Source organism: Puma concolor, chromosome D1 (genome assembly GCF_028749965.1).
Source record: "Puma concolor isolate L17-30 chromosome D1, mPumCon1.1.hap2, whole genome shotgun sequence".
NCBI classification, from domain to species: domain Eukaryota; kingdom Metazoa; phylum Chordata; class Mammalia; order Carnivora; family Felidae; genus Puma; species Puma concolor.
The window spans coordinates 13,983,574-13,998,436 of record NC_141676.1 but is presented as its reverse complement, the minus strand read 5'-3'; the positions used below and the strand labels follow the sequence as shown (position 1 = coordinate 13,998,436).

General features: G+C 38.7%; 2 protein-coding genes across 2 annotated transcripts; both read right to left on the bottom strand.

The window, feature by feature from the left end:
- Positions 1 to 927: 927 nt before the first annotated feature.
- Positions 928 to 1,863, bottom strand: LOC112865131 (olfactory receptor 5M8). Its single transcript, XM_025928172.2, has one exon. It carries the CDS (start codon positions 1,861 to 1,863, stop codon positions 928 to 930), a length of 936 nt encoding a protein of 311 aa, XP_025783957.1.
- Positions 1,864 to 12,746: 10,883 nt separating this feature from the next.
- On the bottom strand, positions 12,747 to 13,703 carry LOC112864985 (olfactory receptor 5M5). The gene has a single exon (XM_025928010.1). The coding sequence runs from the start codon at positions 13,701 to 13,703 to the stop codon at positions 12,747 to 12,749; it is 957 nt and encodes a 318-aa protein (XP_025783795.1).
- Between the last annotated feature and the right edge of the window lie 1,160 nt (positions 13,704 to 14,863).

Genomic DNA, 14,863 nt, shown 5'->3' with positions numbered 1-14,863 from the left:
AAATAGCCATATAAACATATAATTTAAAATAAGTTACCATATAAAATAACAAGATGATGTTGTCTATGGGCAGATGGGGTGAGGAAGAAGTAACACAGGAATTCATATAACCCTATAATATTATTTGACTTTTAAAAAGCATATATGCTTTATATGAGTAATTTTAAACAATAATTACAATAAGTAATTTTAAGTACAAACGTGTATATGTAAAAACAGAAAATCCTAGAAAAATAAAATCTCAGATGTGATTTTAGAGTTGTGGTATTTAACTTCTGTTATATGCATTCACGAGTTTGAATTTTGTGTAATTAATATTGTATCTGTAAGAAGAGGCTACTTGTTGACATGGTAACAAGCAATTCAACATAATATAGTAGCTTATAACAAAGGGAACTTCACACCCATTCTATATTTCTGTTGTGAGTTGGTGGAGGGCACTTTCCGTGTTTCCTCACTCAAGAACCCATGTTTAAAACTTACATTGTAAATATTGCTGGTCACCCTGGCAAACAAAACAAAACAAAACAAAACAAAAACGCTGAAAGATTTTCTCACAATTGAATGCTCAGCTGAGAAGGGACACATATGAATTCTAATAAATTCTAATAAAACTCATGGTCCAGAAATAGTCACACCCTTCTACCTAAATCCAAAACAGAGAAATGTAATGCTACCATGTGTACAATAAAGCAAAGAAATTGAAATAACTAGTAAGAAAAATGAATGGCAAGTACAAACACACAAACTTTTGTAATGGAAATTGTACTTTTTGTGCTTGGATTTTTAAAAAATTATTAAAACTTTTGAAAATGTAATGTTCCCCTTTGCTGTACCCTATTTCTCATTCCATCATCAATTCCATCCTGTAACTTCGGGAAAAAAAGGTTGAGAAAAAATTGGGACCCCAAAGAATAGTGATAGCTTTTAAGAAAATCTTTTTTTTCTTATCAACTCTTTGGTTAATGCTTCTTTCACGTCTTTATTCCTAAGGCTATAAATCATGGGGTTCAACATGGGAATTACCGTTGTATAAAATACAGCAACCATTTTTCCCTGTTCCACAGATTCCTTTGAAGGGGGTCTAAGATACATGAAGAAAAGAGTTGCATAGAATATGGTGACAACTATCAGATGGGAGCCACAGGTGGAAAAAGCTTTGTGCCTGCCTTCTGTGGAACGAATCCTCAGGATAGCGGGAAAAATATAAAGGTAGGAAATCAGGATGATGAGGAGAGAAAAGGAGAGGTTACATCCAGCCACAACAAACATGGACAGCTCTTTGTTGGAAGTGTCAGAACAAGCCAGCTTAATCAGTGGTGGGTCAGCACAGTAGAAGTGGTTAATTTCATTGGGGCCACAGAAGGCTAGGTTGTAAGTCCACATGGTTTCCATGAGGCCAGTGAGCGCTCCATACACATAAGGCCCGGTGATGAGGGATGTGCACACACTCTTGGACATCTTGCTGCCATAAAGCAGAGGGTTGCAGATGGCCATGTACCGATCAAAGGCCATCACAGCCAGGATGTAGATCTCCACGTGGACCAAGGCAATAAAAAAGTAACACTGAACCAGACATGCAGGGTAAGAAATAGTTTTCTTCTCCGACAAGAAAATCTCCAGCATCTTTGGAGTCACATTGGAAGAGAAACACAGATCCACAAAGGATAAGTGGCTCAGAAAAAAGTACATGGGTTTGTGAAGCCGGGCATTGACCTGGATGAGTACAATCATGCCAAGATTCCCTGCGACTGTGGCCGTGTAAATGGCCAGAAACAGCAGGAAGAGGAGAATCTGTAATTCCAGGTGACTGGTCAGTCCAAGAAGAATGAATTCATTCACTGAGGTGAAATTTCTTCTCATAATTTCCTTCAATGGGATATGAGAACTTTGGGTCAGTACAGAACGTTTTTTAAAGGTAAAAAATAATAATATTTTCTTAGAACAACATTTTGGATTTTTTTACATGCTTTTTCTCTCCCTTTCTATGACTTTTGGCCCCAGGAGACACTAGAAACAGTGGTTTAATTGAAACAGTATCCAATTAAATGTTAGCAAACACACTTAAACCTCAGGGTCCCAGTCACTAGCCGGCTTTAAGTCTCCTTCTTTGATAAATATCCCTCTTATTTCTCTTTGTCCATTTACTTTTTGGTTTCTGTGAAGACATTTCTTACCCATCTGCATTTCTACTTTGTCTGTTTTCAATATTTTACTTCACTTCACATCAATTTTTTTCATCCCAGATTTTGCTAACCAATGCCAATAAACAAGCATCTACCAGTTACCTAAATGAATATACCCAATAATATAATTAGTGGTTGAGAACTTTGTAGCAGCAGTTCTTTTCCTGATACCAATTATTTTTCCTGACGATGCCGCCTCAACTCCTTAGGTTCTTTGTAAAAGAGAACTGAGGGCTAAATTTAAATATGCATCTTCATTCATTCTATGTAAGATAGAAGAAATCGACACTTCCCATTTTAGAATGACTAGATTCTAGTTGGAGAGAAAGATGGAAGAAAAGAGAAACCTTTGAAAAGCTGAGTGATGATAAAATGTTTTACCACGTGTGGTTACTAACATAACGCGCAGGCAAGCTTTCAAAAAGTCTTTTAGCATTTTTACAGACAATCCGATAGGTTTGCAGAGGCTAATTTTTCAGTGCATCAGATCTGAACTGGACCAGAGAATGACTTGGTCCGGTATGTTCGTCTGCATTTGAGAAAACAGAGGGAAGAGCAAAACGAGAGCCCCGAGCCACAGATTTGACAAAGCCTGGGCGGCAGCACTACCCGCCCCACACCCATGTCAGTTACTCCTAGGAGCCATAGTTGATCTTTATGCAACCGTGCTAAGACAAAACAAGCGACACAACCGCAAAACTTCCCTTCTCGTTGTTTATTCTCAGACTACATTTTCTACGGTCAAAGAGCAGATCGTGGGCAAGAGAATGTGATGAAAGAGAAGTGTGCAATTGTTCGCCATCCCCTTACACCATAGGCTAGCCCTTCCCTCCCACCTTTCTGCCTCCCGCTGGCAGCTCCTGTGGACACGGTGCGGAGCTACCTTGGATCACATGGATGAGCTGGCAGAAAAGTGAGTGATTAAGTCACAAGACTGAATCCTTGACGGAGCTGAACCGACATACCAGCTCAGAACTTTATATGAAAGAGAAGTAAACTTCTAACTTAACTATTGTTTTGTTTCGCCCTTGCGGGAAGGGAACTCATTATTCCAACTAATCTAAACTTCCAGGATGGCTGTAAGTCTCTGTAGAACTCATCCTGATCTTCAGCTTTGCCTTTACCATGGCTTGTTTCCTATAGGTTTTCAAGATACAGGCAATCTAGAATCAATACTCTTGGTGGGCCAAACAGTTAAAATCTGCAACAAACACATGGGGCACCTGGGTGGCTCAGTCAGTTAAGCGGCCGACTTCGGCCCAGGTCATGATCTCACAGTGTGTGGGTTTGAGCCCCACTCAGGCTCTGTGCTGGCAGCTCAGACCCTGGAGCCTGCTTCTGATATGTCTCCCTCTCTCTCTGCCCCTCCCCCACTCATGCTCGCTCGCGCTCTCTCTCTCTCTCTCAAAATTAAACACTAATTTTTTTTAAAATCTGTGACAAACACGAACCCCTCAGGAGATGGAATCTCAATCATTGCTAGTTTGATCCTAATTCATTAAAAAAAATTCCCCCTTCCACCTTAGAAAAAAATCTAGTGATTAAGCTATAACTTAGAAGAGAAATATAGATCCCCAGACAAAGATATATGTAATCTTGGATTTTATTTCCCACTCAATCAACAAGGTTCCTCTTGGAAAGAAGAAAGTTTTATCTATGTCAGATAAAACTCTGCAGTGATAATTATTAGTTAGAATTTAATTAATCCCTCGGAGATTATGCCCAAAGACAAAGTTATGACTTAAAAATTGTGATGACATGTTTAAATAATCGCAGCGTAATCCTCTTGAGACCTTTTAAACATGCCATAAACCTTTTTCCATCCATTCTATGTTCACACACACACACACACACACACACACACACACTGCAACTCTCTGTAATGCAGGGGAAAGATAATACAAAAATGGTTTAAAATAAAATTTAACCATTAGTCATATTTATTCTTTAAATTCTCCTCCTCTACCGTAACCACAGAGGATTTTTCCAGGGGCTATTTTATAGCACTTAATCCCCAGCTTCATAACATATCTCTGGGTTTTTTTGTTTGTTTGTGTTTTGTTTTTGTTTTTGTTTTCTTACCCACTAGTATTTCTCAGCTTTATCTCTTCTTTCTTGGAATATGGAATATGGAATATTCCTGGAATATGGAAAATTTCCTGGAATATTCTTTCCTGGAGTTCCAAGAACTCCATATTATCCTGAGCAGTTCACCTTTTGCTGGCTCTTATCCTCTAGCTCAGCTCTAGACCAACTGTTGCCTAGTGAACAAACTAAGATGTTTTGAAAAACTAAAAAGCTTTCTGTATAATAGGAACCATCATCTGTCCAAAAATGGTTATTTAGTAGATGGATGGGGTGTCTCACGATCTTTTTCTTATCTCCTACTAGAGAGCACTGAAACATCTAGTTGCACCCTTCCATGTGCTCATGCCCTTTTCTTTCCTTCTGCCTTCCTTAAAAATAACCTACTAAGGTATATTAATGCTTTGCAAACCTTTAAAAATTATCTTGTGCTAAAATGTTTCCAGTATCCTTAATACTTGTGTTCATCTCACAGGTTTTGCAACTGGCAGATCCGATATGAAAAAGTACAACTGTGCTGGCCCATTAGCTCGGTGATTACAGATATCTTGACCTTCATAAGCCTCAGTTTTCTCACATTTAAAATGTTGCTGCAGGATTTTTCTCTGACGAGTTTAAAACTTACAGTGTATGTAAATATCTGACCATGTGTGAGGCATATAAAACTATCACAAGAAATCCTTAGCGTCTACCTTCCCTTTGTTTATATTAAACAAAGGTATTAAAAACAGGGTATTTAGAAGAATAAAAAATACCCAGATTATGAGCATTGGTATTGGCCATATGACTGGCTCTTATTTTTGTCTAGGTAGCCATGTACCCATTTCCAACCACACATCGATTCCTACCAAATAAAAAAATGGATTCCACGTATACATAGTAACACCTTGGCTCATTCCTAACACACAAAATAGACAGCCCTACCTATAAGGAAGTAGGAAAACCAATGCACCTTCTAAAATCAGTGAGGGAAATTGTTGCTTGTGTTTATAAGGGTGATTATTTTTCCCTATGGTATTAAAACAAATCAAGATGAAGCAATCAATTCCGTCAATTAAAACTTTCCTGAAGACACAGCTCAAGAACTGTTAACATGGGAATTAGGGATGGCTTAAACTTATCTCCTGTGTCTTCTTCGTCTCTGTCAGTAATGGTCTTACTGACTGCTTGCCATGCCTTGCTGGGCCCATCCCCCTCACTGCCTCCATCACTCAGCAGAAAGAGCTACATTCTAAAGAATTTCTTTATTTTTTTAAAACATTTATTTATTATTGAGAGACAGAGACAGACAGAGCATGAGCATGGGAGGGGCAGAGAGAGGGGGAGACACAGAATCTGAAGCAGGCTCCAGGCTCTGAGCTGTCAGCACAGAGCCCGACTCGGGACTTGAACTCACAAACCATGAGATCATGACCTGAGCCGAAGTTGGACGATTTACCAACTGAGCCACCCAGGTGCCACCTAAAGAATTTCTATTTCACTAGTCCACCAATGTGACACAAGCAAATTCTACCATATAGTATTATTGCAGTGATCATACATTCACTTGATAAAAAGGGATAGTATTTTACGAGTGACTGGGTGGTTAAGTCGGTTAAGTGTCCGACTTCAGCTCAGGTCATGGTCTCACCGTTCATGGGTTCAAGCCCCGCATTGGCCTTTTTGCTGACAGCTCAGAGCCTGGAGCTCCTTCGGAGTCTATGTGTCCCTCTCTCTCTGTCCCTCCCCTGCTTGTGCTCTCTCAAAAATAAATAAACGTTAGGGGCACCTGGGTGGCGCAGTCGGTTCAGCGTCCGACTTCAGCCAGGTCACGATCTCGCGGTCCGGGAGTTCGAGCCCCGCGTCGGGCTCTGGGCTGATGGCTCGGAGCCTGGAGCCTGTTTCTGATTCTGTGTCTCCCTCTCTCTCTGCCCCTCCCCCGTTCATGCTCTGTCTCTCTCTGTCCCAAAAATAAATAAACGTTGAAAAAAAAATTTAAAAAAGAAAAGGCCAAGAGCAAATGAAAGCAATTGGAGACTCCTACATTATCCACATGATTGACAGTGTTTCCAACTCCTTATTTTTCTAGGCCATGGTGTACTTTGTACAGCTGTTGAATTTCTTAGTGGTTAAGGGTTTTTAATATATTTGATTGATAAAGTACCTAACCTTCATTAAATTTGACATACTGAACTCCTTTTTTCATATAAGATTTTGTCAAAAACTCACTTAAAAATCTCAGGCTAATATTATTTAAAAAATTTTTTTTAATGTTTATTTATTTTTGAGAGAGAGACAGAGTGCAAGCAGGGGAGGGGCAGAGAGAGGGAGAGACACAGAATCTGAAGCAGGCTCTGAGCTGTCAGCATAGAGCCCCACAGGGGGCTCGAACTCACAGACCGTGAGATCATGACTTGAGCCCAAAGTCAGATGCTCAACCGACTGAGCCACCCAGGTGCCCCTCGAGTTAGTATTATTAAACCCATTTTACAGTTGAAGGAACTGAGCCTTAGAAAAGACAATCACTTTTCTAAAAATCAGTTAAATGAACATGTGGCCACAAACATACAAAGATATTTGTCAGTTAAGCAAGAGACAACTTGTCCTCAACATAGTCTTGCCTCTGTGAAACCGGCTGTCATTAAGGTCATTAAATAGAGCAAGTCTTCTAGGAAAAAAAAATCATTTTATTATAATAGATCTCCCAACTCAAGATCATCAGAACAAGCAAAGATTTTAAATGTATTACAATCCCCAATTCAATGGATACTTTTACATGCGTTCCGAGTTCTTAAGCTCATTCATCAGAGCATCACAGTATTTCTTAAGTGTTCCCTAACATTCATGAGAATTAATTCAACAATGAAAATGCCACTGGACACATACTTGTAGGATATGAGGCAGAAAAGATTTATAAAGAGAGGAATCAGTCTTCAAAGCCAAAGATTTGGAGTAAGTCACTTACCTAGCTACCATTCTCGACTCTTGATTGGACATTATTCGGACACTTACTCTACAAAATTTTTATTCTGTATGTATATATTTATTTAAAAAATGTAAATGTTTATTTATTTTGAGAGAGAGAGAGAGAGAGACAGGGAAACAAATAGACAGAGTGAGAGCAGGGGAGGGGCAGAGAGAGAGGGAGACACAGAATCTGAAGCAGGCTCCAGGCTCTGAGCTGTCCGCATAAAACCTGATGTAGGGCTTGAACCCACGAAATGTGAGATCATGACCTGAGCTGAAGTTGGACGCTTAACCAACTGAGCCACCCAGGCGCCCCAATTATGTTATTCATATAAGGAACCACTTTCTCTCAAGAAAGGCAAACCAAAAAAAAAAAAAAAAAAAGCATGTTTTTTCTTAATTTTTTAAAGAAAACATGGCTTTTACATTACATAATAACATAAGTCTTTCAAATTATTCATCTGGTGATTTTTCAAGCTATGAATAACAGATTTATGTAGTCATTTCATCATATTTTCAAATATCATATTCTTTCTCTTGCTCTTTCTTATTTGGTGGTTCAAAACAAGAGTCATGACATATAAGAGAGACACTGTTTTAATTTTGCTACTCATTTTTTTGAGGAGATGTCATTACCCAGCTACATTTGTAAGATTAGATTCAAAAACAGAGAGGTTTATGTGGTTGACAATGACTGGAAAGATTGAAAATTTGTTGGCAAAAGTGAAAACTTGACACTCCCATATACTCCTAAGAATGTTCTGGAGTCTCCATATGGTTTATGGTAAAATCTAATTTTTACTGTTACAGTAGCTACAGAGTGGCAGGATGTGATGATAATGTTCCATGTGGCCAGCTCTTGAGAAAACAAGTCTGATGTGACACAACTCTGTATGAAATCTAATATACAGGCAATGGCCGCCATGTAACAGTAGAACACTTTGGACCCAATATCGTAACTACATGAAAAGCAAATGGTCGGGTCATATGGGTGGGATTGTCACAGACAGCATCAGGGACAAAACACTGAGTTAACACCAAGGTGATCATGTGACACTGTTCAAATAAATTGATCAACGACAAGACTTTTTCAATAAAAAAAAATTAACCAAAATGTGTGGCATTGGCAGATCAGTGAAAAATGGTATGAGCAGGTGATCCACAGAGTTAGGCTCAAATTTTCCACAAGAAAGAGATACAAATAACTGTAGACAAGACAAAGAACAGTTGGCAACGCTGGACAACTGGTCAACCTCAGGAAGCTAAATTTCTTCCTTCTCGTCTGATTTACCCTGAACATTTCAAGAGAAATTCTGTTTAAGAAAATAAAAATAGACCAATTATGCGTGAATAAATTATACACAATTAAGATTCCATCAGTGCATCTCATATATTTTCCAATTCCCATCACCTTATACAACTAATGTTGTAATTTCCAATTTGTAAACATTCGCTAATATCTATCTATCTATCATCTGTTTATTACCTATTTGGCTCTTAAGGGAGCATAGACTATGTACCAGGCTAAGCATTAGAAAAATAACTGCTTTCAAATTTTATATCTGACTTTGTGGCGTTTACAAGATTATGGAGAACACAGACATTAATTAATTAACCAAAACTATAAGGGTCGTGTATATAAAGAATGATAAATGTAATAACAAAAAAATACAGAAAGCTATGAGAGGAAACAAAGTCTCGAATAGGTAAAGTAACTTTATAGTTAATAATAAAAATCAGGGGCTCCTGGGTGGCTCAGTCGGTTAAGCGTCCGACTTCAGCTCAGGCCATGATCTCGCGGTCCGTGAGTTTGAGCCCCACATCGGGCTCTGGGCTGATGGCTCAGAGCCTGGAGCCTGCGGATTTTGTGTCTCCCTCTCTCTCTGCCCCTCCCCTGTTCATGCTCTGTCTCTCTCTGTCTCAAAAATAAATAAACGTTAAAAAAATTTTTAAAAATAATAATAAAAATCAGTTCACTTTTATTGAGTGAATATTATGTATCATGCATTGTACTAAGTACTTTATAGGTATTTTTTAAATGTTTTTATCTGAGTATAGTTGACACACAATGTTACCTTAATTTCAAGTGTACAACAAATATATTAATCCATTTTTTTACACAAGTTCTTTATGAGAAAATACTATATGTATTTATCCTACAGAGGAGAAAATGAGGCAGAGAGGCTAAGTAACTTGCTCACTAAGTCTGATTCCAAAGTTTATGTACTTAACTATTAATTTAGCTGATAAACGATGGAATCAGGGTCTGTCTACAAAGCTCACTTTATTGAACTGATTGAATTTGTCTATACCTTATAAAATAGGATGTCTTTTCATAGTAGATTATATTATTCAGTGTGCATTCAGCTGTCAATTACCTGATCAACAATATTTTGAGGATACAGAAAATGATAGTTTTGCTTCTTACATGACTTTCCCCTTCAAAAACCTGTAGTGAGAAAAGAGAACATCCAACTGGAGTTCTGCTCAGGTCATGATCCCAGGGTCATGAGATTGAGCCCTGAATAATTCCCCATGCTGGGTGTGGAGCATGCTTAAGATTCTTTCTCTCCCTCTGCCTTCCTCCCAACTCCTGTCTGAGCAACCTCTCTCTCTCTCTCTCTCTCAAAAAAAAAAAAAAAAAAAAGTATTGAGAAAAAAGCTGGGGTGGAAGTGTTCCAGGCTGGCTCAGTTGGTAGAGCATGCAACTCTTGATCTCAGGGTTGTAATTTCAAGCCCCACATTGGGTGTAGAGATTACTTAATTTTTTTAAAAAATGTATGTCATAGAAGGAAAAGGAAATGATAAATGTTGAAGCCAGACACATTTGGGCTTCTCAGCTATGTGATTTTCGGTAAGCAATTAATCTGTGGGTCTCTACTCATCTTTAAAATGGGGATAACAGCGCCTGGGTGGCTCAGTCGGTTAAAAGTCCGACTTTGACTCAGGTAATGATCTCAAGGTTCCACATCGGGCTCTGTGCTGACAGCTGGGAGCCTGTTTTGGATTGTGTCTCCCTCTCTCTACCCCTCCCCGACTCACACTCCATCTCTCTTTCTCTCCTCTCTCTCTCAAAACTAAATAAACATTTAAAAATTTAAACATAAATAACATGGGAATAACAATTCTGTAATCATAATATTAGTGGGCAGATTAAGTGAAACAACATACATTAAAACAGCCTTTAACACAGTACCAGTTGGATTCATGATCTCTTAGATAGGTGGGAAGCAAAGTGTAAGATACCCTGTAATTATTGATCCTTAAGGAAGTGTGGTAAATATTCTCTATTTTCACATAGGTTCTTCCCTCACTGTGTTGCTTAAATCTGTTCAATAAATTAAAAGAAAGTTCAGAATTAACTTGCAAAGATGTAGAGTGAGAATTTAGGAGCCATTGCATCTTCATTTAGTGCCAAGCTAGGCTATAAAAATAGAGACCAGGACCCTGAAATCGGAAAATTGGAATAAAGGAGCTGGTTTTAAATAATTGCATATGTGTGTCTGCTTAAACAGCAATAGCGCTCTAGGTATCTGTTTAAGTAGAATCCAACACACTATTAACTAGATGTTAAAATTTACAAAAGTAGCGATTTGTTTAGATGTGTGTTTTACCAGCATCCACAATTTGAATTTCAAGATAAAGGTATTTAAAGAACATCTAGTAATAGAAAATTTGAAACAATTAAATGGGATAATATAGAATTAATAAATATGAAAATGTTACTTTGTAGAAAATATTGAGGAGAAATAAGCTCTCAGGTAGAAAAGAAGCTTTGAAATACGACTGAGAAAAACATGTCCATTGAGGGAGTGACTGATTACGGTTCCGTGGCTTTTCCTTTTTCATTGAAAGTAACATGTACATATGTGATCACGAATATTTTCTAATGCCTATTTTGTTCAGATCCTGCCTGCTCTGACATAACATTGTACTAGGAGCTATAAGTATGCTGGAGCAGGTGCACAAAGAATGAAAAAGTCCCCATCTTCTGCAATTATATAAGACCAACTTCGATTTACTCACAGTACATTCTTTTTTTCTCTGTTGCATTAGCACTCCCGTTTTCTTATACTATGTAGCACTTAACAAATTGCATTGATTTTTCTCTTTACAGAATTCTACAAAACCATGCAATCCTAGAGCTCCTTGGGGGTTCTTGCTTGGTATTGGAGCAGTACTTGGCTTATTATACGTACTCAGTAAACATTCCTCAGCTCTGCTTATGCTTTGTAGCTGCAAAGTCACCTGAAAGCTTAACCTCTTTAAAAATCAGCTTGTCTTTTGCATTCTTTAGCATTAAAATATTGACAAACATGTTGGCAGGTTTAATAATAAAATTAGGTATATAATAACTAACTGTGGTAAAATACAATTGTGGATAAAATTTGAGCTATGATACAAATGAAAAATATCTGTCCCATCCTGAAAAAATCGATTAATAGACAAAAATGAAGGAAGGTACGAAAACCCCAGATCCCAGCAGGCTGGGATATCACTGATAAACTCTACCGAAGTTACAATTTCTTTTGAGGCAAGCTATGTATTTCTGTAAAAGATATTCATTGCCTACTTCAGGAGTTCATATCTAGAAATTAATTGGAAGTCTTTGTATACTGTTATGGCAGAAGGAGGAAAGGGTCTTACTGAGAGTGGGGAGGAATAAATGGACATCAGGCATGGTCCTGGAGCTGTTATCATGACTTTTCTGTCTCAGAGGTGACAGCAAGTCTCGATCAGCAGTTCTGATCACATCCCTTTAGATAATGGAATTAAACCCCTGCTTAGCAATTAGTATAGTATTAAAAACTACTAAAAGTTAGCTCATGATAGTCAACTATGTGTGTATGTACATATATAGCCATACATTGGTTTGCAGATATAGAGAAATTTTCCAAAAACATCAGAAACCAGTAATAGTGATAACTTTGAAAAGAGACAATGGAAGATCATGGTGGGGGGAAAAGGGAGGAAAATATTTTATTTTGTACTCTTCTGTAGAGATTGAATGTTTTACTACAAGAAGGAATAATTTTTAGTGTGAAAGGAACATATGATGCTACAAATGTAAAAGTGTAAACGTATATAAGAGAAATTATCCACCCTACCTACATATCTAACCTCCAACCCTTTACACACTCAATGCACACTCACACATCTCCTATACAACTGTATATCTCCTGTACCTCTGTCTTTCATGCTTTGTCGTTAGATTGCAGATTTTCATTGTAGATTAAAAGTTGACGTTACTGTAAATGCAGTTAAAGTTGGATCCAGTTCTCATAAGTACATCTTTTCTATAATTTTTTTTTGAGACAGAGAGAGACAGAATGAATGGGGGAGGGTCAAAGAGAGAGGGAGACACAGAATCTGAAACAGGCTCCAGGCTCTGAGCCGTCAGCACAGAGCCCGACACGGGGCTCGAACTCACAGACCATGAGATCATGACCTGAGCCGAAGTCGGACACTTAACTGACTGAGCCACCCAGGCGCCCCTCTATAATTTATAAAGAAGGATACATTGTAACTTTATTTCAAAAGTACATTTCTTCTCATCAATTTCCAAAAAGCTTGCTTCACATTCTTGTTCCTCAGGCTATAAATGATGGGGTTCAACATAGGGCTTACAAAAGTGTAGAAAACAGCAATAATTTTAGACTGCTCCACTGACTTGTCCGTGGGAGGTCTAACATACATGCAGAAGAGTGTCCCGTAAAATACAGTCACTGCCACCAGATGGGAACCACAGGTGGAAAAAGCTTTGTGCCTGCCTTCAGCAGAATGCATCCTCAGAATGGCAGTGAGAATGAAGATGTAAGAGATGACAATTATGAGGAGGGAGTTGGAGAGGTTAAATCCTGCTACCACAAACATGGACGTCTCTTTAATGAAAGTGTCAGAGCAGGACAGCTGGATGAGGGGGGGGTCAGCACAGTAGAAGTGATTAATAATATTGGAGTCACAGAAGGTCAAGCGGTACGTCCACATGGTTTCCATCAGGCCACTAAGGAAGCCGTAGACATAGGGACCAGCAATCAGGCGAATACAGACCCCTCTGGACATCTTGCTGCTGTAAAGCAAAGGGTTACAGATGGCCACGTACCTGTCATAAGCCATTACAGCTAGCATGTAATACTCAGTAATCACCATGGCAATGAAAAAATAACACTGGGTTAAACAAGCAGCATAGGAAATGGTTTTCTTCTCTGATAAGAAGTTCACCAACATCTTGGGAGTCACATTCGTGGAATAACACAAATCCAAGCCGGACAAACTGGCAAGAAAGAAGTACATGGGGGTGTGGAGGCGTGAATCTATCCTGATCAATACCAACATCCCAAGGTTCCCCCCCACGGTGATCAAGTAGATCACCAGGAATAGCACAAAGAGGATGGGCTGAAGCTCTGGACGATCTGTTAATCCCAGGAGAACAAATTCGGTCACTGAGGTGGAATTTCCTTTGACCATTTTCTTAGCTGCCAGCATTGTTCACGTGGATGAATTAAAATAAAGTAAGAAGTGAATGAGAAGTCCATCATATATTTCTTCTCTCTCTTTCTCCCCTTCTCCTCCGTCTCACACTCTCCATCACTCTCACGCAGGACTATGATCAGCATCTGAGATTGCAGGAACTGAGACTTTCAAGAAGGTGGTGGCCCCTAGAAGCTAGGTGTGTAATGTGCAGATGGTCCCCAAGAGAATGGCTCATGTGACACCAGCTTGCTTCAGAATGGGGGCCTTATGACCCAAAGTCTGCCTAAAAATGGACTGAACCACCAACAGTCGCTTACCGTTCTCTATAAAATCACAGGTTTCATCATGGAGCCTGGGAATGGTTCCAGATGCAATGGTGACATGTGTTTGGAAACACTTCTGCAAGTCAACAGTGCATGCATATGTAGAAGTTCAACTTCTGAGAATTACACTCCCTATGGGTTGTAGGTGAAAACCCCAAATTACAGTGATTTAAAGGAAAGGGATCCTGTTTCACTGTGATATCAATAAAGTACAGGAAATTATGGCATTCATATGTGAATAGACCAAAGATAATGACCCCAAATGTGAAAATAGCAAAGCCCTGCATCAATCACTAATGAAGGAATTTTCGTTCAGAAGCATTTGTATGACTAGAGAAAGGGAGACCTAGGTTGGGGGAAAAAAAGAAGTGGTCAAAGAGTGGATTATGCTTGTGGATAAAATGATCAATTCAGATAATATCAAATATAATGAAAGAATAAAATGAGAAACTGTTTTTCCAGGAGTTGGGAGAATATATTTTCATCATGGATTCTCAATGTTGTCGTGTTATTGTACGTGATAGACTGAATAAGGTAAGGGATCAGAACTCAAATACCTCTCAGAGCCAGTTAGATAATAAGGATGAGCGAAGTGGGCTAGGTAGAAGGATGAACAGAAATGAAGTAGAGAGTGACTCCCAGGTTAAAAAGCCAGCAGCCACTCAGGCCAGTGGAATTTTTACTACACAATAACGTAAGCCCTATGTTCCAAGATCTTAAGAGCTTCCAAATGTAAACAGGTATGAGGATTCGTTACTTAATGTGAAACCTACCATACACAGTGTTGGCGAATAATTTCATTTTTAAGCCTGTCTTTAACCAGAACATAGAAAAAGAAGTCTGTATGCC